General features: G+C 42.3%; 2 protein-coding genes across 7 annotated transcripts in view; one reads left to right on the top strand and one right to left on the bottom strand.

Moving 5' to 3' along the window:
* Nucleotides 1–712, bottom strand: part of ANKRD17 (ankyrin repeat domain 17) — a 68,923-nt gene extending 68,211 nt beyond the window's left edge. For 2 of the 6 annotated variants that reach the window (XM_085578398.1, XM_085578397.1), the window contains exon 1: nucleotides 226–712. In XM_085578398.1, the coding sequence (XP_085434524.1) occupies nucleotides 226–594 (369 nt within the window). In that variant the 5' untranslated portion in view covers nucleotides 595–712. The remainder of the gene's footprint in view (nucleotides 1–225) is intronic. The other 4 variants (XM_085578404.1, XM_085578403.1, XM_085578406.1 and 1 more) reach the window with 2 other exon arrangements.
* Nucleotides 713–15,789: 15,077 nt separating this feature from the next.
* On the top strand, nucleotides 15,790–26,087 carry ALB (albumin). The gene is made up of 15 exons (XM_021529545.3): nucleotides 15,790–15,917; nucleotides 16,662–16,722; nucleotides 17,528–17,660; nucleotides 18,481–18,695; nucleotides 19,327–19,459; nucleotides 19,632–19,729; nucleotides 20,512–20,641; nucleotides 21,499–21,713; nucleotides 21,838–21,970; nucleotides 22,775–22,872; nucleotides 23,031–23,169; nucleotides 23,803–24,026; nucleotides 24,540–24,672; nucleotides 25,617–25,673; nucleotides 25,910–26,087. Exons 1-14 carry the CDS (start codon nucleotides 15,833–15,835, stop codon nucleotides 25,665–25,667), a joined length of 1,848 nt encoding a protein of 615 aa, XP_021385220.3. The 5' UTR covers nucleotides 15,790–15,832; the 3' UTR covers nucleotides 25,668–25,673; nucleotides 25,910–26,087.
* The last annotated feature ends 230 nt before the right edge of the window (nucleotides 26,088–26,317 follow it).

Raw genomic sequence — 26,317 nt, forward strand, 5'->3', positions numbered from 1 at the left:
CGCTGGCTGCGGCTCGCAGGGAGCCCCCTGGGGAAAACCGGGGGGCCCCGGCGGCTGCTCCCCGAGGCGGGGGCGACCGGAGGCCGCGATCGGCCGTGCCCCGCCACGAGGTGCTGCCCCTTTCCCGGCTCTGCCGCAGGGCCGAGGGCGGGGGGAGCCGGGAGCGAGCTGGAATTATGAAACCGGATCAGCAGGGAAACCCCCGGGGCCTCCCCCGCGCCGTACCTCGGAGACCTCCTCTTCCTCCTCCTCCTCCTCCTCGTCTTCCTCCTCCTCCTCCTCCTCTTCCTCGTCGTCGCTGCCGTTGTTGCTGCTCTCGCTGCCGCCGCCGCCGCTCTCGCTGCTGCTGGCCGGCCGGGCCGCCCGCCCGCCGCGCTTCGCCTTGCCCGGCACCGCCTTCTTCTTCAGCAGGAGGTCGCACACCCGCACCAGCCCGGCCGCCCCGGGCCCGCACGGCGACGGCGGCGCGGCGGGGCCGCTCGGCCCCTCCGGGGGACCGGGCCCTGCTGTGGCGCTGCCGGCCTCGCCGCCGCCGCCCTCACCGCCTCCCTCCTCCGCCGTCACCGCTACCGCCGCGCCGACCGCCTTCTCCATGGCCGGAGAGGAAGGAAAAGGAGGAGAAGGAGGAGGAGGAGGAGGAGGAGGAAAAAGAGGAGGAGGCGCCCGCGGCCGCCGCTGCCTCGGTCACCTCTAGCGCCGGCGCCGCCGCCGCGCCAACTCTCGCGATACTTCCGGCGGCCGCCGCTCGCGCCGCTCGCGCTCCCCTCGCGCGGCGCGCGCTCGCGCCCTCGCCTCGCGCCGCCCGCTCCCGCTCCCCTCGCGCCCCTTGCCCGTTCCCAGGCGCGGCACCGCGGCGGCGGCGGCCGGACACCGCGTTCGCCCCGCCGCCTTCCTTCCCTTCCGCCCGCGCCGCCGCCTCGCTCGCCGCCCCGGCGCCGGAACCGCCGCTTGCGTCATCACCCTCAGCCTTCAGCGCGCTGCGCCTCGGTAAGGGCAGCGGGCAAGCTCGGCGCGGCCTCCGCCGCGAGTCGCCCCGCAGGGCCCGGCGCGACCCCGCGGAGCTGAGGGAGCGCGCCCAGGGCGGGAAACCCCTCGGGTGAGGGGGGCCCGCGTTGAAACCCCACAGCACTCACAATTCCGCCCGGAAGAGATGGACTCTCTCGCAGTGCGGACAATATGCGTTAAAAAGCAATCTCCAAACGCCTCTTATAATAGAAATTGCGGGGGGTGTTGGGGGCGTCGCTAGAAGGATCAGGAGATAAATTGGTGGAGTATCGCTGAAGGTAATGGTCAGTAAAACTGCAGAGCGCAGAATTCCAGTCAAAAGCGATGTCCAAGGAACGACTGGACATGGCAGTCAGTGGTGATCTGTCAAAGGTTGAAGTCGGTAGTCTTTTCCAACCTAAGTGTCTCTGGGGTCTGTGTTCTTCCACACAGCTGGCTCCCACCAGGCGCTCCGCATTTAAGAGGAACCTCCAAATCCCTGTTTTACAACAACTTTCATACAATTTCACTAAAAATGACAAACATGAAGATGCCCGTGTCAGTTTGATCAGTTTCTTTAATGAAACCCTTTGAATATGTCATGCCCTGATTCAGCCCTCAGGCCCCCTACCCCAATTTTCATCCCCAAAGTGTACTCGGGATATTAATACTGTTGCCTCCCTTAGGGCAGGCCAAGTCCTGCAGTAACCAAAGTTAAATATAAGTTAAATGTGTTAAATATTTAAATTGTGGCTTCCTCACTGAAGAAATGGGCTTTTTCCATTTTACATTTAGAACTGTTGAAAATAAACATTAATCACAGAAACACAAGTTGTGAAGATCAGTAATGGCTCTATGCACTGGTACACTGTGGATGTTTTGGAACTGGTGTTTCAAACCAACAATGCCTGTTCTGGTTATATTTTATAGAAAAGAAAAGAGACTCGTGTTATTTGACTACTTAGATAGTTTTTCTTATTTGGCTGATGTTGTAGAGCCCTGGTCAGATCTGCAGCTCCTCTGAAATCACACATTACTTTTTAAATAAATCCTTAACTGGCACTCATCGTGGAGTCTGCACAGTTCCCCCCAAATCCTTGTGTTGCTGAAATCCCATCAAAACATCCTGATACATGCCTCTGTATGTTCTTAATAAAAGGACTGCCTTGGTTGTAAGAGCCCCACTGTTAAATTAAATTATTTCCAAGTCAGCTGGAAATAACTGACACAGACTCCTCACCTTCCAATTCAGAAGATTAATCATCAGGTACAAGGTCTATATATATTATTATATATATTAGATATGTATATATTATTATTTTTTTCTTTATAAATAACTCAGCAGATGACAGTTTGATGTGATCCAGGAGGAATAAACTGAATACTCTAGCGACCTACCTCCAACTTCCTGGTGTGACTGCACAGAAATCCCAAACCACACCAGCATGAGATGTGTGGTGGCAGATCAGTGACAACAATACTTTTGTCCTCTTATAATTTTTTTTTTTTTTTGGCATTAAAATGAATGCAAGTGCTTTGATTTTTACTAGTTTTTATTGGGCTGCAAGCAGAGATTAAACCTTTGTTATTTGTTACAATTACATACACCATATATGTTATTGAGCATTTATTTCTTGTATTATTTGTTGTCATCACAAGAGGCAGAAAAGAGAACTGCAAGTGAATATAGGTAATCTCAGCCCTACAATGGTGTAGAAGGGTGGCTGCAGAGGTGGGTTTTACCCTTGGAGCTGTTTGCTTCCCTCTCTCTGCCCCTTCCCAGGCTGGTGTGAGGTGGGGAATGGCCTCGAGTGAACGCTTGTGCCGCGGAGCTCGGGCTGCGGTTACTCTCCGCCACCTTGTATCACAAATCTGCCTTTGATGCTGGGTGCATTCGCACCTCATTGCAAGCGTCCATTCAGGTTGCTAGACTTGGAAAGGCTCCAGCTTCTTGCCAATGAAGGCAGCCGTAGTATTTTATCTGTGTGTGTCCTACTCCCAGGGTCAGATGGAGCGCAGTGAGCAGCGCCGCTTGTGTTGGCACAGGCAGGGCGGCCTGTCGGAGACTGTTTGTTCCATTTCTTTTATGGAGGTGACCTCTGTTCTGCTCAAAGAGTGGCGCCTCCTCATTCGGCACTGCAGAGCAAGTCCTTTTCCTCCATTTCACAGCAGCCCGGTTACCCCCTCTCCCTGCCACCCTCGCTTGAGCCTTTTGTGCTGGAGCCCTTCCAAAGAAGGGCAGTGGAGCTGGGGACGGATCCAGAGAGGAAATCATGAGGAGCGGCTGAGGGAGCAGCCAGGTAGAGGTCGGGCTCTGCTCCCAGGTCACAGGCAATAGGACAAGAAGAAACAAGCCTCAAGTTGTGCCAGGGGAGGTTGAGGTTGGAAATGAAGAATTTATTTTCAGAAAGGGTTGTCAAGCACTGGGATTGCTCAGGGAAGGGGTGGAGTTACCATCCCTGGAGGTGTTCAAGAGACAACTGGACAGGGCACTCGGTGCTCTGGTCTGGTTGACAAGCTGGAGATTGATCACAGGTTGGACTCAAGGGTCCCAGAGATGTTTCCCAACCTAAAATGACTCTGAGATTCTGCGAGTGCAACAGCGAGCAAAGCACTTCTTCAGAGAAACTCAGTTTTAGACCCATGGGGCTTATAATATTTGATTTTGTTGTGGGCAAAAGCTGTTAACTGAAGTCTGCTCCTAATCTTGGGATGGTTTGAATACCATGGGAAGGTGTGCCACTTCTCCAGCACTTTGTATTTTAGAAACCCAAACTAAAACATTCTTGTAAATACTATGATAATCACCAAGACATAATGAAGGAGTAAAGAATCCATATTTTTTAATTAGCTTTTTTTTGTGTCCCAGTTTCCAGAAGGGTGTATGACCTATAGCTGTTTCCTGTACACAGGGCTCTTAGGGAATGGATTGCACATCACTGAAAAGTCAGTGTAGACTGTAAATAGGGCAGTAATAACTAAAAAACACATTTCCTTCCCTGGTGAGTCTGTGAAGTTGGTTAACTTTGGACACTTGGGTTATTGGTAGCATAAAGCTGCAGGAAATCATGGAATCATAGAACCACAAACTGGTTTGGATTGAAATGGATGTTAAAGATCACCCAGTTCCAGCTTCCTGCCATGGGCAAGGACACCCTTCATTATCCCAGGTTGCTCAAAGCCCTCTCCAACCTGGCCTTGGACCCTTCCAAGCACAGGGCAGCCACAGGTTCTCTGGGCAACCTGTGCCAGGGCCTCACCACCCTCCTAAACATGGAGACAAATGACAATCCTTTGTTATCTCTTTCATCTGTGATTTCTGCTTCTGTATTTATTCTATTTCCTCCAGGTTACTGATCATTCCACTGAGCACTCCGTAGGTGTAGTGGGAAAGCTTGGGGTCTGGATTCAGTGAATACTTTCAGGAACTGTCTCCTTGTGTGCCAGAGTCCTTAAAAAGTTCTACAGGACAAACAATGTGTTGAAACCTCTGCTGTGGTTTAATTAGCCTCAAAGATCTACTTTCAGTTTCATTTACAGCTGCTGGAAGCATTGTCATTGTCAAGGTCAGGAAGCAAGGGAACAAGGGAGCATGACTTTTGTTTGCAATTAATACAGGGACTGAAAAAAGTTCATAACTTCTTGAATTTTTAACCTGAACTCAGGACTGCTACAACTTCCACAAGGCTAATAAGTTGATCATCCAAATAAACTTTGATCCAAACCCCAAGCCTGCCATTCTCATTGCTGAATGCTTTCGTTGTCTTTGATATGTACAGTTTTGTCATCTTCGCAGCTTCTATATGTGCTGGAATGTTTTTATTTGTATCATTCAGGGAACTGTGAACCCCAGATTGTATCGTCTCAACACACATACCAAAGGGACTTGCTCACTAGACCTCCTTGGTGCCTAGCATGGAAGATCCATGTGAAATGGGAGGTAAGATAAACTACAATTAGATCACCATGACTTACTTTAAACAGGAGTAACAGAACTGAAGTTGTTCAGCAGGTATGCAATGACTGCTGTCCAAGGCAAAGGGAGAAAGAAGAAAAAGAACACAAACGTTTGAACATTCAGAGAAGTGCAGTTGTCCATGATACACATTTTAAGCCCTGTCTAAACCACTCATTTTTAATCCCAGTAAGTTGCATATGGAAAAGAATTATATGAAACAGATTTTATGTAGCCATATCATTTGCTTTAAATTACATTTTTTAACTATCTGTATTTCTTCAATACAGCGAGTTTACTGTGAATATCTCAGGTGGTGTGGCCTTGTGAGTAAAGAAAATAAAAACAGTCCAGACAGATGGAGAATTTAAGAGAAGAAGCACTAGTCCAGGAGAAGTGCCTAGAGTTACAGCAGAAGGTAAATTTACATTACTGTTCACACTCAAATGCCTCCAGTCTGAAAGTCCCTTTGGGATCAACTTCTGCCTCTTTGGTGCAGCAAGTCAGGTGATTTTGCCTTGGCTGTCCTTACCCGTGATCAATTCATTGGAAACACACAGACATCCCGCTCAAGTGCCTTGTGAATCATTTGTGTCCTCTCAGATACTGACGGTGCATTTCTATGAGTGACACTTACAACATCATGCCAGCTTTGACCACTTCCTCACAGGGAGAACTGTGAAAGGAAAAACAAGTCCAGAAAGCAAAACCTTTCAACAAGTGATTCAATTAATAAATCTGCTAGTGCTCCGTTAAAAAACATCTGTTCTATAATATATTTAGTACTTTGGGAGTCTTAGTTAAGAAATGGCTTAAGTACTTGAAATCCTAAAATGCGCTAGCACTCTGTGATCCTTACATTTTAACATGCATAAATTATTCCAAAGGTGTGTTTCAGGCTCCTAATTTGCTTGATAAGCTTTCAAAATTATTATCCTTTGTGAGTATAAACCTGAAAAACACCATGGCAAATAGAGGCAAAGGGCATCTGGACAAGATTCTGGATGCTTTCTCATTCTCTTCAAGTGTCATCACGGGTAACATAAAACAAAGGCAGCACAAATCATAAGATAAAGTGCATTTTTTTGTGTATTTCATGTATAAGGGATCTGTAACTCAAAACTCTAAATGAGACCTCTCAAGCCAAAGCCGCATCACCTATATTTGAATATTAAAGTTTACTTGTCAAATTAATGTTTTGCTGGTTGTTTTTTTCTCCTTTTTTAACTGCTGACATTTAAGGCAGCATCTGTTGTAGGCTGCACAAAAGTCAGCTAGAAGGATCAACATTTCTTACACTTTGCGTTTTACCTGGGTCAGCCAATCCATAATGATAATTTCTATAGTAACCACTTTTTTAAGCAAACAATTGATTAGTTCTGAAATTAGTCCCTAAAATGGCTTCTCCTGGAGCAGCTTGGAAGATCTCTATGCAAGCAGCCTTCTGCTGGCATGCAGAGCAAGGCTCAGGCTGTGTTTTCTCTCCTCATATAGAGTGTGCCTTGAAAATATTTATCCTCTGGGGGTAGTTTTATCTCGGGATAAGAAGGGGAGTGGGAATCTCTGTGTAAAACTTTGTAAGACCTTGGATTCAGTGAAGGCAGTGTAAGAAATGCCTTTGATATCTCAGAAAGGCACTTAAAGTGAAAAAAGATATTTTACAGTTCAAAGAAGAACTAGAAAAACTGTCTACAAGTTTTTGATGGTCTAAAATTCCCTAACCCCCAAGGTCCTTTGGAGCCTCTGTTTTCAAACAGAACCTGCCCTCACACTTGCACGCTGTGTGCTGTTTCACTTATCAGCTACATATTGTGGGTTCCTGCTCTGCTTTAGGGGCCCTTGGGACAGGGTTTTTTTAAAAACAGAGCTCAGTGTTTCTGTTATTTCAGTTGCACACAGCAGGTGGAGCTAAAAGCCGGCAACACACCTGCAGCTAAAACTACTCTGATTTTAATTCTTTCCAATGCTTTGGAAATTAAATTTTACTAAAGCATTTGATTCTTAAATATGTATGTCCTGAAATTTTTTTTTAGTGGACAAGTAAATATTAAGTGATTATTTTGTGTGTCATTTATTTCCAGCTAAACAAGTATTTCTATCTGTGTGCGGCATTTACAATGCCATTGACTTTATTGCTAGCTAGTTACAAAGTTAAGAGCTACCATGAATAGCTCTGTGTTCCTCAATTAGTGACCTTTTCAATAAAGAGAAAAAGTGCTGGTGGGGTGAATTTTCTTTTTGTCACTTATTATCCTCTTACTTTCTTCTTTATGACTCTGATTTCATTTATGCTTTTTAAAATATCTCAAATGTCAAACTTAGAACTGTCTGGTGAGTGAGCCTATGAATGTCTTGAAAGGTAAATCTGGATCTTTTATTCTCATTCATGAATTTTGATGCACAGCCTCAACTCTGTTTCTCAGGAGTGCAATTTTCAATTATAGACAATATAATAATTTCCAATACTTAACTTTCCAGAACTCAGTTTGAATACAAATTACCAGGCTTACCTTCAGACATTACTACAGTTTCCATGTACACCAAAGCTCTTAAATGCTGCTTAATTTTAGTGAGTGTTAAACTTGGATTCAGCAAAGCACTTTACATGTAGCATTTATGTACCCTAATTCCAAATCCTGCGCAGCTCTTTGTTAGATACTGACTGTAACAAGCCAGAAAAGCAGTCCAGATTTTTGGAGTGCTTTATCAACATTACATCTTATCTTAAGGAACTTCTCACATTCTGTATTTCTGATGCATTTCTTTAATTTAAAAAGACTCCCTTAGAACAAGGCAAATATTCTTCAAGAAAAGTGCCTCCATAAGCACTACACAAATAATATGCAATAAGAGCACCAAATAAATCACACATCATTACTAATCAACAAGCCGAGTTTTCTCTCCATTATTAATCCAACCCCAGTGAGGGCTTATCTCTATTTTTAGACACATCATTGTGGCAATTCCCTATGATTGTCACTTTCTTTGCCAATAGGAACACAAAATTCTTCGCAGTTTTGAGGTCTAGGGCCTTTTTGTGCAAATAGTTTTGCTAACAGTAGATGGCATATTTCTTCTGCCTGAGAGCTTGGAAAATGCTTCATCGGGCTAGTTCTTATGGAATGCTGATACCCGTTTATTCAGGACACACCACAGCTTCCCCTCTCAGAACTCTCATTTAGGAAAAGGTTAGGCTTGAACATCATTCTTAGAGTCATCTTGATACTACCTGAGCTAGACCTGCTTTTGCAGGTACATGTCCCACTCATCCACTAACCAATTTATAACCTTGCTGTGATTTGATGTGAAATAACTTCCTTAAAATATTGTAGGGAGGGTTGAAAATCTGCGTGGAAAGATCCAAGATAACCTCCCTTTTATCGAGCTCGCTTTCCAGAAAAATCAGACAACATTTGGCACTGACTTTGACATTACCAGAATTAGGCCAACCGAATATATTTCAAAATCCAACACAGAGGACCTGGTAACCTTAGTGAGTTGCCAAAAAGCTCCTTAAGCAATATCAGTGCCCAAGAGACAGGAGTCTCTGTCTAAAGTGCAGTCATATACTAAAAGCAGGAAGGGAAAATCTGATTTTCCTTTCAGAAGGGGAAGCAGATAGGTTGCCTAGCTGATAACAAATAATCAAATGGAATAATCTTCCTTTTCTTTGAACACTAACTAACTAACATAATTCACAGAAGTTCCTTGGCAAGCCTAGTTCCAATTTCAATTTCTCCACACAATAATTTTGAATTCCGATGTTATGTTGTTCTGGATTGAATTTTATGACCAGTTTGAGTGTGAAGTTTTCTTCTTGTGGGTGGACAGGCAAAATAACCTAAGCCCATGTCAGTGGAGTTTCTGTTTTGTGATAGTGGGAATGACATGGAACATTCTATAGCCATGAGTCTCTGATGACACACATTCCAAGGTCCTGGGGGAACAGCTGATGTGGTGTCCAAGCCACTCTCCATCATCTTGGAACAGTCACAGCCATCAGGTGAAGTCCCCAGTGACTGGGAAAAGGGAAATTTTTTATAAGAGGGGTAGAAAGCAAGACCCATGGAACTATAGACCGGTGAGCCTTACCTCTGTGCCAGGGAGGATCTTGGAGCAGATCTTAATGGGAGCAATACTGAGGCACATGCAAGACAGAGGAGTGACCCAGGACAGCTCCTCTAAGGGCATATTGTGCCTGACCAAACTGGTCCCTTCATGATCATCAAATCCAACCAATAGCCCAGCACTGGCAAGTGCACCAATAAAGCATGTAAATTAACTGAATCCAAAATGTTTCAGTGGAAACATCAGAGTACTGATAAACTTTCATAAGATCCATAGTTATATTTCCATATTGGCTCTGACAAACCTGCAGGGAGGTCAGGCTCTGTACTTGAAAGATTTCTGTCAACTGATACAAGAACATTTGTATTCTGGGATGTCAAAGGATCCATCCTAAAACTCCTCCTTGCTGACAGCAAAGAGGCTGCAGTGCCTAACAGTACAGCAGGACCTCAGAAGCCATAAGACCTGTGTTCATATCAGACTCTCAGCAATTAAAGGCTTCCTGGGCTCACCAGGAACAGTGTCCTCAGTCTTGACTTAGCACTAAGCTATCCTCTCTGTCAGCAGGAACTGGGAAAAATTGCCCAGCTTCCAATCTCCCAGTTCAGGGAGCCAGGAATCTGCCTAGATCTGCACTGACTTTAAGGGAAGCCTTCAGCTTCTTTGCTCTGGGAATAGCTCCAGTGCCTTGACATCCACGCTGTTTTCCAGAGTCAAGGAGCAAAGTCAGAAACCCAAGTTCACACTAAAGTGAAGGTACCAGAGAAGGGTACTACTACATTAATTGTTATCATTGAATTTCCTGAGTTATTTTTGAGACCTGTGGATATATGCCTGGCTGGCAATATTGAAGCACTGTTGGTATAAGCAGAAAAAGCCTTTGGCAGAAAGCAAATGTCAAGGACTGTCAGCATGGGGTTAGAGAGCACCACAGAGGAATGCCCTTGGGAATGTAGCCTCTGCCTAATTGATCCAAAAGACAACACCAGAAGCTTCATGTGCAAAGAGTTTGTTAATATTTCTTTGCATGGCTTGAGAAAGAATCTCAGTTTAGTGGTCAAATTAAAAAAAAACCCAAACCTAACATGACAGCTATCTGGGCTTTGCACAGCCACAGATCTACCTGATAGATCTCTTTAGTTCCTCTGTTGTATGTACCAATCTTTTGGTAACTTATTTAAGAGAACCACATGAACCATACAGCTCTTTGCTAAGTTCAATCACAATTTTTGGTCGCTGACAAAAGTTTCTTGGGAATGTACTGAGGAACCTTTCTTCTAAAATCAGGTCATCCTGAAGGTCCTCAAATTCAGAGAGACTGAATTTCAAACCCCAATTATTCACCTCTTCAAAAATCAGAGTTTATAAGCACTACTCTAAAGAAAAAGAAACAAATAAACCAAGCAACATTTCCTCAGTTTTGTATTATTTCTAGTCACTTCCTTAACTCTGGGAATCCCAGGTTTCCAATACTACATGTCATAGTGCAAGAAACCCAGGTAAAGGAGAACAAGGGAAGGAAAACAGCAACCTGAAGAAAGGCCATCTTTTGTTGCTGCTGCTGCTGCAAATCCAGTTCTCTTCTAAGAGATTATTACATCCTAGTAATCTCACTGGCAATTTGATTTACATTGAAGGAAGTACTGAATCTGGAACTACAAGCCAGAGCTCACCTAATAAATGTGGTCTGGTTGAATGCTGCTTGAAAAAACAATTGATTTTGACAACAGAAAAGTACAGGTACTTGCATTTGACTAACTGAATTTTGTTTCACAGGCTACAGCAGAAATGTGGAAATATTTCACCTTGCCTTTGGATTTCACTTGTGGGGAAAGGATGCTTCACATTTCATTTGTGGAGCCTCAGAATTCATAATTGCAGCATAATATGCAGAAGTGGACTATCCTTTTATGTCAGCAAGTAAATGGCAGTGCCAACATTTAAAATGTCTTGTACTGCCTGCTCCAGTAACAAGGACCTAAAAATGGCTCTGCAAACTTTTCTTCTCCTGCAGAGGTGCCACCTCAGGCCCTGACACTGAGCTAAAGAAATTCCAAAGACAGTAGGGGATATTCCAGGTGGGAAATGCTATTCTTGCTCCAGGACTTCATTTAAAATTACTATCTTTTCATTTTTCAAAGTTCTGAGAGCTTTATCTTAAGAAATCATTTGCTCAGGAATAAAGGAAAGGCTGAGAAAAGAATCACTCCCTTTATCTCCTTAACACTTGAGCATTTACAGCTTGTCTCAAAGAGATGAATTAGGATCTTCCCAAGAAAGAAACCAACAAAAAAACCCCAAGGGCCTAACAGAAAAACAGCACAAGAGAACAATTACAGCAGTAACACAGATTCTGTTTCTATGGAGATGAACATGAAGGAGAAAATATTTACCAGCCTGGCAGTTTTTAGGCCAGGATGGGAAACCCCTAAGTTTACAATAAAACTACATGAAAAATAAAAAATAAGGCAAGTAAGAGTGTCAGCACTGCCAGGTGATGCAGTGACATTGTGGGGGGCAGCTGCAGAATGGCAAAAAATTTCCACAAGTCCTACAGCCCCTCTAGACATACAGGATTTTTTTTCAACTCTTAAAAAAGTGTTTCAAGTTGAGAGCAAACCCAGTGGCTCCCAGAATCATTAGCTCATTTTACACATGCTTGTTTCTGATTTTAGCAAATACACCTGCTTACAGTTACAAAAAAGTCTGTAGCCATATTTTTTTCAAAAACAGAAGATTATGGATCAACAGCCTAAAGAAATTCAAAGCAAAAGGATGCTCCAAACATTTCCTGATGTTCCTCAAAAGTTTTCATTATTTCTTTTATTGCTAAAGCTGAAGCACATCAAACTTAGGGAAGAAATATTAACAATCTCTTGCCAAACAGAAGTTTTCAGCTTTGGCTCTTGACTGTACCATATTAAATGGCTCTTCTCTCCTGACAAAGGCCATCAGGTAGCATAGCAGAGCAGCACAGAGATTGGAAACTGAGTGCCAAAAAGTTTCTAGGGCACAAGTGAATGCACTGGATTCCAAAGCTCTCTGGGACTTATGTAAGAGGAAGAAAAAAAGATCTCCACCAATAGTCCTATCATGAGCCAAACCAATCACAGCATCGCAACAATTTCAGTTCCAGAGACAATTATCAAAGGCAATTATCAATAATTATCTTATTATTATAAGAAACAATGAAGAAAAAAATATTCCTGAGAAGGACTTCTGAATACAGCAATGCTGCACCTCGAGTATTTCTTTCCCCTGTCTATTTTGTATTTAGATACAACAGTTAGATAGGCCCATACCAAGATATAACTGATTTTTGTTGAGGGACCTTAGAAATGGACAATAGATGAAGCCAATACTCAGTTATCTTGTAGATTACCTACTTGAACTGGCAGAGCAAAATGTCATAGGGACATAGAAAGTAGAGACAAGTTCTGAGAAGTCTCAGAATTGATAACCTCATAAAGCACTGAAGGCTGTATATTTGGATATATTCAGGCAATTGAATGTTTAATAGGCAAAGCAAAACTGTTCTTGTTCCTGCTGCCAAAGAATGATTTTGGCAAATGGTCATTAATAAGGAAAAGGGTGGACTTGTGAGACAAAGGGTTAGGGATGCTACAATGGCCCAGGAATCAGGTGCACAGATCAGCAAGAACAGTAATTCTTGTCGATTCAAAAATCCTTATTTGAATGATCAGGAACTCAACAGCACTAGCACAGCTGAGTATCAGAACTCACTGATGATATGCCCATGAGATACACCTGACATGGAATGCTATTAGCTACACCTAAGCAGGTCTCTGCCTGCTCTGCCACAGTGATCTCCTGTCTTTGTTTTGTATTGATGAGTCCATCTCTGTTCAAACAAAAGGCATATATCTGAGATGTTTGACTCGTTCTGCACAGGAGCCAGACATCAGTGATAAGAATGGCAAACATCCTGCACCAGAGCAGGAAAACAAAGCAATGTCTGATACCTGTGTCCATGTGTCCAGAGCTAGACATTTATTTAGAAATATACTAATCATTACAGTCACTGAAAAAATAGCTACTCACTGCAGATACTGGCACAGGAATGTCTTGTCTCTAGGTTTGGTGTGTGCCCCAGGGTCCAATCCCACAAACAGAACTAGAGGTCTTGAAAAAAAGCAAGAAACAGCAGTAAATAAAATGGAGGGCCACAAAAGTAAAGGGTTTCTTGATGTCCTTTGGGCTGTGAGAGATTATTTTGAGAAGTACTTACTTCCCAAAAGGGCTCTGACAGCTGTTCTTACAATCACATTTGTTTCTCAAGAGCCTTAGTCCATATTAGTACATCTCGGTCCACTTTGTTTCTACTCTTCCACTTTGCACAGGTTAGTATGATGAAATATTTAAAAAGTATTCATCCTTTTTATTTCCAAGTCAATTACTCTTGGAATTATTGTCCTTTGGTCCCCCACACCTGGAATAAAACTAGTTATCATATGTAACTTTAGGTATAAATGAGTGTGAAAATGGATTATCCTAAAATGCTATTTATAAATCCCTTTTTCTAACACCAGGACAACTTTGTTGGAGTGAACTCAAAGCAGTATGAAAGTACTGAGCAACAAGAAACTCAGTATACTATTTAATATTGTTAAATAAACATAAGCATTGGAGTTCAGCTCTCAGCAGTTATGGGAACCATTGGCATGAAGCACAGGACAGACAACAGAAGATATCTAGAAATAAACATGGACCCTGTATTCCAAACTTACATATTAACTCCAGGGAACCAGGAGTGTTCTTGCTAACACTGCACAATGCTGCAAGGGAAAATTCCAGAGAGCTTTCAGGATGCAACTCTGCAATTGTGGTGCTGAATTTCAGCTTTGCTCTCCCAGCCCTTAGCTGTAGTTTTCTGGAGACTTCTTTGGTACAGCCTGACAGCATCTCAAGAGCTGTACTAAGACATCATTCATCAATACCACAGTTTTTTACTGCCTTTTAGATATCCACAAAATACCTAAATGTGTGTTTTTGTCCACTGAATGCTCTCTTAAGATTTGAAAGGAGATGACTCTTCTCTCACAGAGGGATATGGTCAGTAAAATAATTACATGCTGAATTAACAAGTTCTTTCCCTATCTTTTGTTAGTCTAAACCAGCCCAGAGCTGAAAGGCCCAGAGTGTTCATCAGTTGCCAGAATTCTCCAGAAATGTGGGATTCTGCTACAACCACCTGAAAGCAATCACAATGTCTAACATTATGACATTTCTAATGCTGCTCTTCTGCCAACCTGGCTTTCCTGCACCATCCTTCATGTAAGAGTTATCCAAATAACCTTTTAACTCCCAAAATAGAGCCTTGTTCATTTAAATCACTAACAGAATGCTGCTTTTCACCTACAAAAGTATCAGGTGCAGACTTAGGAAAATGCAGAATTTTTTTGGAAGAACAGCAGACTGTAGAAATCTCATTGTATGAAACTATTCTGTGAACTCATCTCAGTTTTTTGTGGTTATTCCTGGAGAAAAGAACAGCCTTTCTGCAACACAAGATGTATTGCCTAGGCATTTTCCTGAATGAAAACTGCCTGCAAATATTTTGAGCTTAGACATGTCATTTGCTTTATTTCAAATGTCTTTAAAAGCTCACACTCAGAAACAAAAGGAAGGATTATGCATGTACTTACTTAGTCAAATTTCCAGAAAACCATTCATGGAATTGTTCTTACTATCCCCACTAGGATTAATTCAGAGTTATGGCAGAACTGCCCACCTGAGGAAGAAAAACAGAGTGAACAAAGGGAACCTTAAAGACCAAGGAAGAATTTGGAGATTACATGCTCAGCTCTACCACGTGGGTACTCACAAAGCAGAGTTGCAAGGCAGCACACAACCTCCAGTTGTGTGGGTTGATATTCACACACTGGGGACATAAATTAAATAAAATAAATCGTAGTCTGGGAAGCTACATCACTTTGTACTCAGTAAAGATACAACCTTGTACTCGTTTGGGAATTTTTGAAGCATCTCACTGGGTGTCCTAGAAAAGTAATTTTGATTTATTTCATGTCCTGTGGATCTGTGCAAACTGCACATTTTTCCTGTGTCTGATCTTCTAAGTTACTGACTAATCAATGGGAAATTTTCCAGAGATGAGAGCAATGTTTAATTAAGAGATTATTCTTGGGAGGATGTCAGTACAAATTAGAAATTGCTAGAATTCTGAAAATTAGAGCTCTTGCATATGTTTACCCATGTGTTTGGCTGTTTTCTGGATATCAGCGAACAGCAATACCCAGGGAAAACCAGAGCAGGACCTAACAAATTCAGGTGCTCAAATCAGCCATAACTGTCTAGATTAGCAAGCTCATCTCAACAAAGTGATTTAAAATTAAAATTCTCTAATTTCAAGTGGACCGAGTCCTCTCTGGGTGCACTGTTGCTATACAATACAAACATGCTTTGCTTTTGAACAAATAGTAGCAAAAAAAAAAAGTCTATAGGATTAGTCCTGATGACCTTTTTGTCTGATGCCTTGAACTCCTTGTTTGTCATTTGATAAGGAAATTTACGCAAAACTTTATCTTTTTTTGGGTGCTGGGAGGTTCAACCTCTTCAGGACGAAAAGGCCCATAGTAACAACACAGAATAAATAACTAATATCAAATTAATTTTTTGTCAAGGTGAAGTTTCGTAATCTTCTTCAGGCCAAATGGCAAGCCACAAATGCCAGCTCAAGGGTTAATATTTTACAAGCACAGGTAGTGAAAGGTATATAAGCAAATGCTCTTCCTTCAATCGTCCTAGCATTTTTGAGCAACTTTGCTCACATCATAATCTGAAACCATGAAGTGGCTAACATTAATTTCATTAATTCTTCTCCTGAGCTCTGCCAGATCCAGGAATCTGCAAAGAACTGCACGAGATGCAGGTAAGAAAGGACTAATTAGTTCTCTTGGAAGTCTTTGCTCTATCAATTTAATGTGTTGAATATGGTTTCATAAACAATTCGTGGGATCCTGATCTATATTGAAAAGAAAAATATGATTGACTAGAAAAGAAAATAAATTAAGAGACAGTGGGGAGATGGGTAGGACACTTAGGACAACTGAACTGGGTGAGTAAGTGTGGTGCCATCCCTTGGCAACATCTGTGTGGTGCATGAACAGATGTCAATGAGTCAGGAATCTGTTCAAGCATGGAAAAAGGAGCTGCACTCCTTTTGCTTTCGGAAGTTCTGTCTTTTGACAAGTTAATAACTTAGCATTCAGAGGAAGAAGGTTTGCTCTAATCAAACTGCAGCTGCACTGTTTTATTTGCAGCATCTGGGGGTGGTGGTTACCCAAAGGACACCTCTGCTAACCCTAAATATTAAGCCCCAACAGTAATTTTGAATATCTGAATTAATTAGCTGCTTACAGAGGTAAATATTCTATTAGGACCATAAAAATCGCAGGCTTGGGTTCCCTCAGAAAGAGAAGCAAACCTAAGAGTTAGGTACCTGTAGACCAATGAACAAGACAAAGTTCAATTTCTTAAGTTTTTAAATATAAAAGTCGGGTGAATGCTGAACACTTGTGAAAATCTTGCCCATGGTGCCCAGAATATATTTCTCAGGGTCCAGCACAGCCAGTGTGACAGTGAGCATCACTGCTCCCTTTGTTTTTCTTCCTAGACCACAAGAGTCCGATTGCCCACCGCTTCAATGACCTGAAGGAAGAGACATTTAAGGCAGTGTAAGTGAACGTTCAGCTTCCACCTTCTGATTTGTTTTTTTGTCTCTCTTGATATTGCACCAAAAAGGGAGAGTAAGACACACTGTATGAGCTCACAGGGGGTGTGTATGTCTCACTGAAACACTGACTTAGCCTTTTACTGGTACTGCAAAATGCAAAACCTAGAAATATTTTAAGACCTGCAAACATCACAATGACTTTCTTGCTCTCTGGGAAAAGAGCTCCTTGCAAACCTTGTGAAAAAAACTTCTGCTCCTTCTCTGAAAATAAAATAGGCATGAGGAATACAGGTTTGATATGCCTAGAATGAAGAGAAATTATACTGCATTGGCAATATTGCCAGAAAAAAACCCACAAACAAACCACTAACCTCAAAAAACAAGGCTGTGACAGGCTTTCTGAGACAATTTAGTGATCTTCATTGGAAACTAGTTTTGGAAAAGACAGAGGGCCCTGACAGACACCTAAGTGCTGACAGAAGGCAGTCTGAAGATCATAATTCGTAACAGTGGCCAAATCCAGCTTAGGTCATGGCATTTATGATCACAGTCTTTTCTGGTTTGTTCATAATTTAATATTCAAGACTTCTTTTAATGGGAAGGTAAAAAGGTTATTGGGAGGGTTAAAAAACATGTTCAGAAAGGAGAGAGCAAGACAGATGTGGGATCTGGCACTATGCTCTGCAAGGTATTCTGGTTAACCTTTGTGCACGTCATTTGAACAAACCAGTTCAATTCAGAGGCACCTTGAAAATACTGCCTGACGTTTCTCAGTCTCATATTCCAAACTGTGCCTTGTGTTTCAGGGCCATGATCACATTTGCCCAGTACCTCCAGAGATGCTCCTACGAAGGACTGTCTAAGCTGGTGAAGGATGTTGTTGATTTGGCACATAAGTGCGTGGCCAACGAGGATGCTCCCGAGTGCTCAAAACCACTGGTAGGCAGCAAACCCTTCACTGCTGTATTTCTCCTCTCTCTGTGGAGCTGCCACCATCACCCTCCTTGAGGACTTACCTGAACCTTTCCGGTGTGGCTGTTGTCACAGGCCAGTGCTCAGATCTTAGTGCTTAAACAAAGAATTTGGTTTTGTCAGGTTTTAAACCTCTGCCTTTAAGAAGTGCCTAATGATCCATGGATCCCTATGTTGGATACCAAATACCACACTTTGGCACATTGCCTGAAAATAAATGGTAGCATTAAGTACAAAACCCCAGCTGTGAAGTACAGGCCTAATTCTAGGTATTAAAGTGACCCAAGTGTGTGATTTTCACACTGGGATGACTTGAAAAGGTGTGTGTGCTAATTTAAGGCATTTAGTTTATGAGAGTTTAAAAAAATTCCTCTAAAATGAGGTAACAAAAGAAGTTTCCAGGTATTTAGGATTGCTGGACATCTAACACTTTGAGCTAGACATAAGTTCTCCCTCAAGGTTTTCATCAAATCCTGCTTCAATTCATCTGAAAATTCAGTTTAGTCAGATTATAAGTAAAAGGAGATCACTGTCTTGCATAGAGTATTTTAAATTATAATTAACTTCTTTCAGTAAAGCACTGAAACCGTTCTGATATTGGACTACATAAAATAAAATTTTATGAAATTAATGAAAAACAGTAGACTAATTTGATTTATGGTCTAAATCTTCTTCAGTAAAAATGTATTTATTATTCAGCCTGGCTTTTCTTTTGCAGATAAACTGCCAATACATTGCACTGTCTATGTATAAGCACTAGTTCTGACCCTCACATCTCCCTTTACAGCCCACTGTTTTCCTGGATGAAATCTGCCAAGTGGAAAAGCTCCGCGACTCATACGGTGACATGGCTGACTGCTGTGGTAAAGCTGATCCCGAAAGAAACCAGTGCTTCCTGTCTTTCAAAGTTCAGCAACCAGACTTCATTGCACCCTACCAGAGACCAGCTGCTGACGTGATCTGCAACGAGTACAAGGACCATCGGGTGCAGCTCCTGGGAAAGTAAGGAAAATGGCCACTGGTGCTTTCTTACCCTGATCACATTTTATCATTTCATGCAAGATCAGGTTTTTGCATTCCCAACAGGGGTTAAGGATCACATTTTATACAACTTGCATGACCTTTCTTCCCCAAACCTGCTGAAAAATTATGGTGTTTCCAATATTGATTTAATAACTTATTTGCTCCAGCTTCCCACTACTCTTGGTGTAATTGGCAAAAATGAGGAAAGATAAGAGTGAAAAGAATAAAAATTGGCAAAAAAAAGTTGGTGAAAGGGCCGTAGATGAATTTTTCATACTAAAAAACAGAACTTTCAAATATTTGACAACACATTTTAAAAAAGCAGATGGCCATCAAACCAGATGGCTGACAACATCAGGAGTTCACCCTTCCCTGACAGTTACCGAGTCCTGCCTTGGGAAGGGTGGGATTTAGCAGAGCGTTTCCAATCAGCAAGCATTATGTCTAAATGTCATAATGTCTAAAGCATTATGTCTAAAAGCAGATTGCTAAACTAGATTTCTAAAGTAAATTTCTAAACTAGAAAAAAAGTTAGAGAAGTTGCAAGAGGTTTAATGCCATTTGCTGTTGTCACTGGAACATGGAACTAATGCTTCCCTTTTCCTTCTAGTTTTGTCTATACTGTTGCAAGAAGAAACCCCTTCCTGCACGCCCCAGCAATCCTGGGTCTGGCTGCTGAGTATGAAAATGCACTTAAAACCTGCTGCCCAGAGAGTGATGTTGGTGCTTGCTTGGATGAAAAGGTACAGCAGCTTTGTCTCTGTGGATAAACACTAAGCAACTGAGTGAGAAACAGGCAGAATTTTCCTGTTCATGCAAAGCTTTGCATGAAGAACTTGGAGAGACAGGTCAGGATTAATCCTATCCATTGGATGTAAACAGTTTAATGTGACAATGTGTGTCCTGTTACCACAGGCAGCTGTCATCAAGGAAAGAGCCAAGAAGATAAATGTGCACCAGCAGCATGGATGTAGAATCCTCCACAAGTATGGTGAGAGGACTTTCCAAGCAAGGTAAGTTGCCATCACTTTTTTTGATAAAATGTTGGCTTGTCAGCCTGTGAGAGAGACCTAGGAAAAGCTCAGCTGTGAAAATTGCAGAGCAATTAAACTATCTCTGGAACCAGTCCAGAAGATGGAGAATTAAATGTTGGAATGTCCCTCAGAACCAGAGATCACAGGGTACTCTTAATCCACACTTTTGCCAAAGCTGTACCCCATTCCAGTGCCTACAGGTTTCAGTGATGGACACATCACTTCTCAGCAGAGTAAGCTGCTAGTTCGAACCTTAAACCAACCAAAAAGTCAGATTTGGCAGAATCCCAGTTGTTAAAACATTTGCTTGTAAGATATAGAAAAGCTTTTACAATTTAATAACTGGATCAGCTGTTGGGGCACAGAGAGGTGCTTTGATTCTGTGGCCAGTCTGATACATTAACATTGACTGGGATTATCTTACAGACATAGTCAGCTTTCATTTAAAGGTATAATCAGGACTACATCTATCTGTGCCAAGCAATTTGGAGCACTGACCAGTTGCTCAACAGTGATGGGGAATACTACGTGTGATTCTTACAGTTCAGGCAGAACAGAAGAACCACAGACTTGCTCCTTGCTGGCTTTACTTGTGCAGATGTTGATGCACCTTTTTTCCTTTAGCCACCAGAAATTGGATGAGAAGAATGAGTATTTTCTTGAAACAATCCTAACCTACCTTATCATGTGTTAGTGACTTGCAAGGTTTCTGTTCCCTACAGTGCTTTAAAACAAGTGTCTTTTTCTCCTTTTCTATGCAGTAAACTTGTTCATATGAGCCAGAAGTACCCCAAGGCTCCATTTGCAGAACTTGTTAAGATGGTCCACGAAGTGACAGATGTCCACAAAGAGTGCTGTGATGGGGACATGGTGGAATGTGTAGATGACTGGGTGAGCTCACTGCTTTAAAACAACGTTGACATATTTGAAAAATGTTTAGAAATATAGTAATTTGTGCAGCTACACATTCACAGTCCAGGGAACTTACACTTGTACTCAGCACTGCTGAAAGGTTCCTCAAGCACTGAAAAGCTCAGGACCAGCACAGTTGACTCTTACTGGAAGCAGGTTTTGGCCCAGCTTTGGATCTAGCCCTGCCTAATCATAGGGACAAGAAGCCCTATGACTTAAACTTTATCCAGTGTGTTTGGTCAAAATCAGAATATTTAATAGGGAGGTTGTTTGATGGTATGTATTCACTTCAACTCAATCATAAATATAGGGGGAAAAAAAAGCAGAGGCAAAAAGGCTGCAGTTTTTTCTCCAGTCCTGTCAAGAGTACTGCCACTAATCCAGCCTTCCTGTAGTGCCAATGAATACCAGAGAACAGATTAACAAACCTCTGCAATAGTGAGATGATTTCATTATTGTCTGGCTGACTCAAACTTGGACACTTGTTGACCCAGCTCGTTCGAGTGCTCTGGGGTTATACCACATGTTGTCCTCTATCAGAGCTGGGCATCTTGTCAGGACTTACAAGATGCATCAGGCATCCTTGTGACAGAGCACTCAGTGATGTGCCCTGGCTTTCCAGAGTTTGGGTTTCAGAGTGTCTAGGATCACGGAGGGAACCACTCACCCTGCACATGCCCCAGTTATTTCTCTTTGTGTGAAGACAGCATTTTTTTACCAAAGTGCTAAGTAAATAAGTGACCTGAGTGAAAAGAGTCTGAAGCAGAGAGAACAGATTAATTATCTGTCTTTCAATTATTTCATAGCTTGTCTGATTTTATGTATTAATTTTACAGTCAGAGCTGGTGGCCTCTCTGTGTGCTAAACAAGCCGTTTTCTCAAGTAAACTCAAGCCCTGCTGCGAGCTGCCAGCTGTGGAACAGACCAAGTGCATCATGGAGGCAGAGTTTGACGACAAACCTGACAATCTTCCTTCGCTAGTTGAAAAATACATTCAGGATAAGGAAGTGTGTAAAAGCTATGAGCCAAACCATGATGCATTCCTGTCAGAGTAAGTAGCGCCAACAGCATTCCAAGCTCCTTGTCCACCTGAGGAAATGTCCTTGTTATTACTGCACTGTGCTGATGAAAGAAGTACGTTATTCAGGAGCTGTGTCTGATCCTGTGCCTTTCAGGTTTGTTTACGAATATTCACGAAGACACCCTGAGTTCTCCACACAGCTGATCATGAGGATTGCTAAGGGATACGAAGCACTCCTGGATAAGTGCTGCAAGACAGACAACCCTGCTGAGTGCTACGGAAATGCTGTAGGTGCAAAGCTTTGTTTGCAGACAACTAGAATGCTTGGTTGGTACCTGTCACAGAAGAATTGTGTTGAGAAGCTCCTACAGAAGAGCAGGCAGAAAGCTTTTGGAGAGGCTAATTCCAGGGGAGGTTAATGTCCTGGTGAGAGACGAAGCAGTCCATGGCCCATGGCAAGGATACAGGCTTATCTCAGATCACAGAGTAATTTAATTTGTCACATCACATTATTTCAGAGTAGTCTCACCCAACTGTCTGATGCTCCTGTATCTCAATTGTGATTCTGCTTGTCCTGAGGCCGACAATTCACAGCTCAGTTATTCTCCGAGCTCCACTCATACACTGAGTATGGCTGCTCATGGATCGTGCTGGGAGTGTGCATGACCAGCACAGAGACACTTCAGCTTAGGTCTGATCCACAACTCAGTCACACAAAAGACACAGAATAAGTTGAGTTCCTGAAAGCTTTGGCCATGAGATGTTCCCCTTATGGTTGATAACAATTTGAAATATTTACTTGATTTAAACAAATAAACATAAATCCCCACTGCTTAGAAAATAAGTCCAACAGGTAATTAAATTAAATTTGTAAAATGTGGCTGCCTTTTTCAAGGTAATTTCTGTTTGAACTTAAGCCCCACTAGGGAATCAAATCCTGCCTACACCCTCTTGGCTACACAGAAGTGATCAACCTTGCAATATGAGTATTCTGTAGTTAAGGTTTCTGAAGTGGTCAGAAGTCACATTTGTATGACTGCTACCAGCAAGTCCTGCTCTAATATTTCCAATAAATCTGTACTTGTTTTCAGCAAGAGGAACTGAACAAGCACATCAAAGAAACCGAGGATGTTGTGAAGACCAACTGTGAGCTGTTCAATACCCACGGCGAGGCAGACTTCCTTAAAGGGTGAGTGATTCCTGATAAATATTCTGGAGTGTAATGAATTATACTGGCTGCTTTGGGCAGATTGATTTGTTCTTCACTTCCATTTTCCCTTCAGTGGACTAACGTGCTTGTATTGGAAGAATGCTCTACTAACAGTCATTTTGATTTGACTTTGTCAGAATTCTGGTCCGCTACACTAAGAAAATGCCTCAGGTATCAACTGACACCTTGCTTGAAATTGGGAAGAAAATGACAGCTGTTGGCAAGAAATGCTGCAACCTTCCTGAGAAGCAACGCATGTCTTGTTCTGAGTACTATGTGAGTACATGGAGTTATCCTTTTCCCTTCTCTTGGGGTATTTTTCCTGTTTGCAAAAATACTGAATTCTGATGAGATAGCACACACACTGATTTTTCATAAACACCACACTAAGCATCCACCTAACAGAATTCCAAGTCTGTTCATTTTCTAATGGATGTGAGAGTCTAAATAGCTATCTGATAGTATCTTGTGAGAATTTTAGCTAAACTGGGCTTCCCCTCAGGAAGCAAAAGTGAGTTCATAGAATCATAGAATCGGGTATCATAGAACCATAGAATGGCCTGGGTTGGAGGGAACCTTAAAGATCATCCAGTTCCAACATCCTGCCATGAGCAGGGACACCTTCCACTGGACCAGGCTGCCCAGAGCTCCACGATTGAGACTGTGGCAGGTTGCATTTGGGAAAGCGAAATCGCATCCTAAAACCCTCAAACCTACTGATTGTAGCCCAATGCCCAGACTGTTTGCAGATGAAGAAACACCTTAGTCTAGGAATACCAATATATTCTAAATGTTAAACATGTACCATATCCCAGCAGGTTTACATTCCAGCTATGCTATTGATACAAGCATCACCTAGTTGCTGTGTTTTTTGGAAGATGTAACTAACCTTCACCCTTTCCTTTTCAGCTGACCGTCATCATTGAAGACATGTGCAAGAGACAGGAGAGCACCCCTATCAATGACCAGGTTTCACAGTGCTGCAATGAACTCTACTCTGAAAGGAGACCATGTTTCACTGCCATGGGCATAGATACCAAATACGTGCCTCCACCATTTGACCCCATGATGTTCAATTTTGATGAGAAAATGTGCAATGCTCCTCCGGCTGAGCGCGAAGCAGGGCAGCTGAAGTAAGCTCCAAGAAATACCTTGCAGGGAAGCTTTTGAAGTGTAGCACTTTGGGGAGAGCAGAAGGAAGCTACAGCCTCTTTTGTAACCTGACTGGGGCTCCCCTAGTGACAGAGAAAACCAGATAGAACTATGTGTGTGCACTGACCTGGTCAGCATACAACATCAAGTAGTTTGGAAGAGGCAAAAGAGATTTTTTTTCTTCACTTAAAATCACTCTTTTAACTGACCAGTTTCATCAAGGCCCACTGCCAGTGCAAATCTTGAGATGTACTTAATTAAGATGACATACAGATCATCTCCCTAAGTTTTTACCCAGCTGTAACTGAGCTAACACAAAAGAAACAGATGGTTCTGTTAGACTGGGAGCTTGGAGTCACCAGCAGGCACAGGGCTCATCTAGGCATGACAAAAAACCCCTCAAAGGAGCTGTGCCTGGGGGGAATAGTGCCTTGTAAAGCAGGACTCTGACTAGAGCAGGCAAGATTAATTGTTTCTTGTGGCTCTGTTTTCAGATTGCTCGTCAACCTCATCAAGCGCAAACCCCAGATGACAGAAGAACAACTAAAGACAATTGCTGGGGGCTTCACTGCCATGATGGAAAAGTGCTGCAAGCAGTCAGATGTTGAGGGGTGTCTTGGGGAAGAGGTACTTTCTATCTCCTTTTAAAAACAAACAAACAAACACAAATTACACACACACACAAAAAAAAGCCACCCAAACAAAAACAAACCAAAAAACCCCCCAAACCACATATACAGAAACCTGGAAACTGAGCACTAGGAAGTTTTTCAGCAAAGTGCTGTGGTCACCTGTCCATGTGCCCTTACAATAAATGGCCGGAGCTTACTGTGTATCTTGGCTGCACAGATTATAGTCACTGAGCAATTTCACATGGAAAAGTTGTCTGGAGGCAATTTTGTCAAACCACCTGCTCAAAGCACATCTCCATCCTAGATTAGATGAAGTTCTGTCAGGCCTTGTCAGCAGAGCCAAACACCTACAAGCCACAGTTGACAAATATCCATGTGTAGAATTGAACTTTATCTCTAGCGTACATAAACTTGCTTTTGTGCTACAGATCCTTACAAAACTCTGTGATTACCAGCAAAAAGTGCATCTGGATCAATTCTCAGAACTGCCCAGCAAATACAGATATACTGGGAGTTTGGCTGATCAGGTCACAGAAAAGGTTTATCTGGAGCCACATGGCATTGCCAGGAAGTACAAATGACAATTTGCAGTAGCAACCTCATTATATGTAGGGCACAGAACTATTACTAGTATCTTAAACTGCCTATTAATTGAATTATTTTTCTATTTATATCCAAAGTGTTACATAGTTAAATATATTGGGAAGACTTAGGAAAGAATGATTTTGTCTCTAATCAGTTCCAAAAGTTTCTTTCCTCCTTTGGCAAAGTTGGAAGACACACATCAAGGGGCTCATGGGTTCTAGGGTCAGGAAGTACCATCAGAATTATCCTTTGAACCATAACTGATGTACTAGTTTAAATTTCTAACAGCTCCTTCTCAAGCACAACCTACTTTTCTCTTTGGTTTCTCTCTGACAACTGTGTTCCTTTTCCTAGGGTGCTGCCCTAATAGTCCAGAGCAGAGCCACATTAGGAATTGGTGTTTAACCTGAGGTAGGTAGCAGCAGTAATGCACAAATACCTTTGTCTGTCAGTCTGTCTGCCCCTTCCTGCCCAACTTTCCATTTACTTAACTTCTTTATCCCCAAAAAGCATCCAGCTTCCCTTTAACCACCACCTGTGCTTTCCCTAATTGCTTTACCATATGCCACTGCACAGGCTCAAATAACTGAAGTACCACCAGTATGCTGCCATGTTATAAAATACTCCCTTTTGTCTCTCCAATCCAGGTTGCCAGTGAGAAAAACATGAAGAAAAAACTTGCTGTGTAACTTTTCCGACCCCTTACCCTTTTTCATTTGGTATTGAATGAATATTTCATCAACCCTCTGTGTTTTGTCACACCATGTGCTTTTCAATCCCTTCATTTAAAAAAAAAAAAAAGTAAATAAAGGCTTTATAAAACCACACCTGTCCCTGTCTGCTGGTGACCACCGCAAGGCAAAGCTCAGCAGTGCTGCCTACACCAAATGGCCATTCTAAATAGAATATATGGGCAGAGAGTCTGTATTTGTTCGTTCGTATACGTATCTGTATATGTTAGTTTTTTTCATGTTTATTCTCTTGGAAATTTTTTACGAAAGAATATGAGAACTTGGAGAGACTTTAATACCCTGATTCAATTGCATGCTGATTTT

Source organism: Lonchura striata, chromosome 4, assembly GCF_050655825.1.
Source record: "Lonchura striata isolate lonStrDom1 chromosome 4, ASM5065582v1, whole genome shotgun sequence".
Lineage (NCBI taxonomy): Eukaryota > Metazoa > Chordata > Aves > Passeriformes > Estrildidae > Lonchura > Lonchura striata.

Excerpts from the sequence above, each read along its gene's own strand:
- ALB (XM_021529545.3), top strand. The coding sequence starts at position 15,833 with ATGAAGTGGCTAACATTAATTTCATTAATTCTTCTCCTGAGCTCTGCC. Across the intron at positions 16,723-17,527 it reads GAAGAGACATTTAAGGCAGT|GGCCATGATCACATTTGCCC; the intron begins GTAAGTGAACGT and ends CTTGTGTTTCAG. Across the intron at positions 21,714-21,837 it reads CATGATGCATTCCTGTCAGA|GTTTGTTTACGAATATTCAC; the intron begins GTAAGTAGCGCC and ends TGTGCCTTTCAG.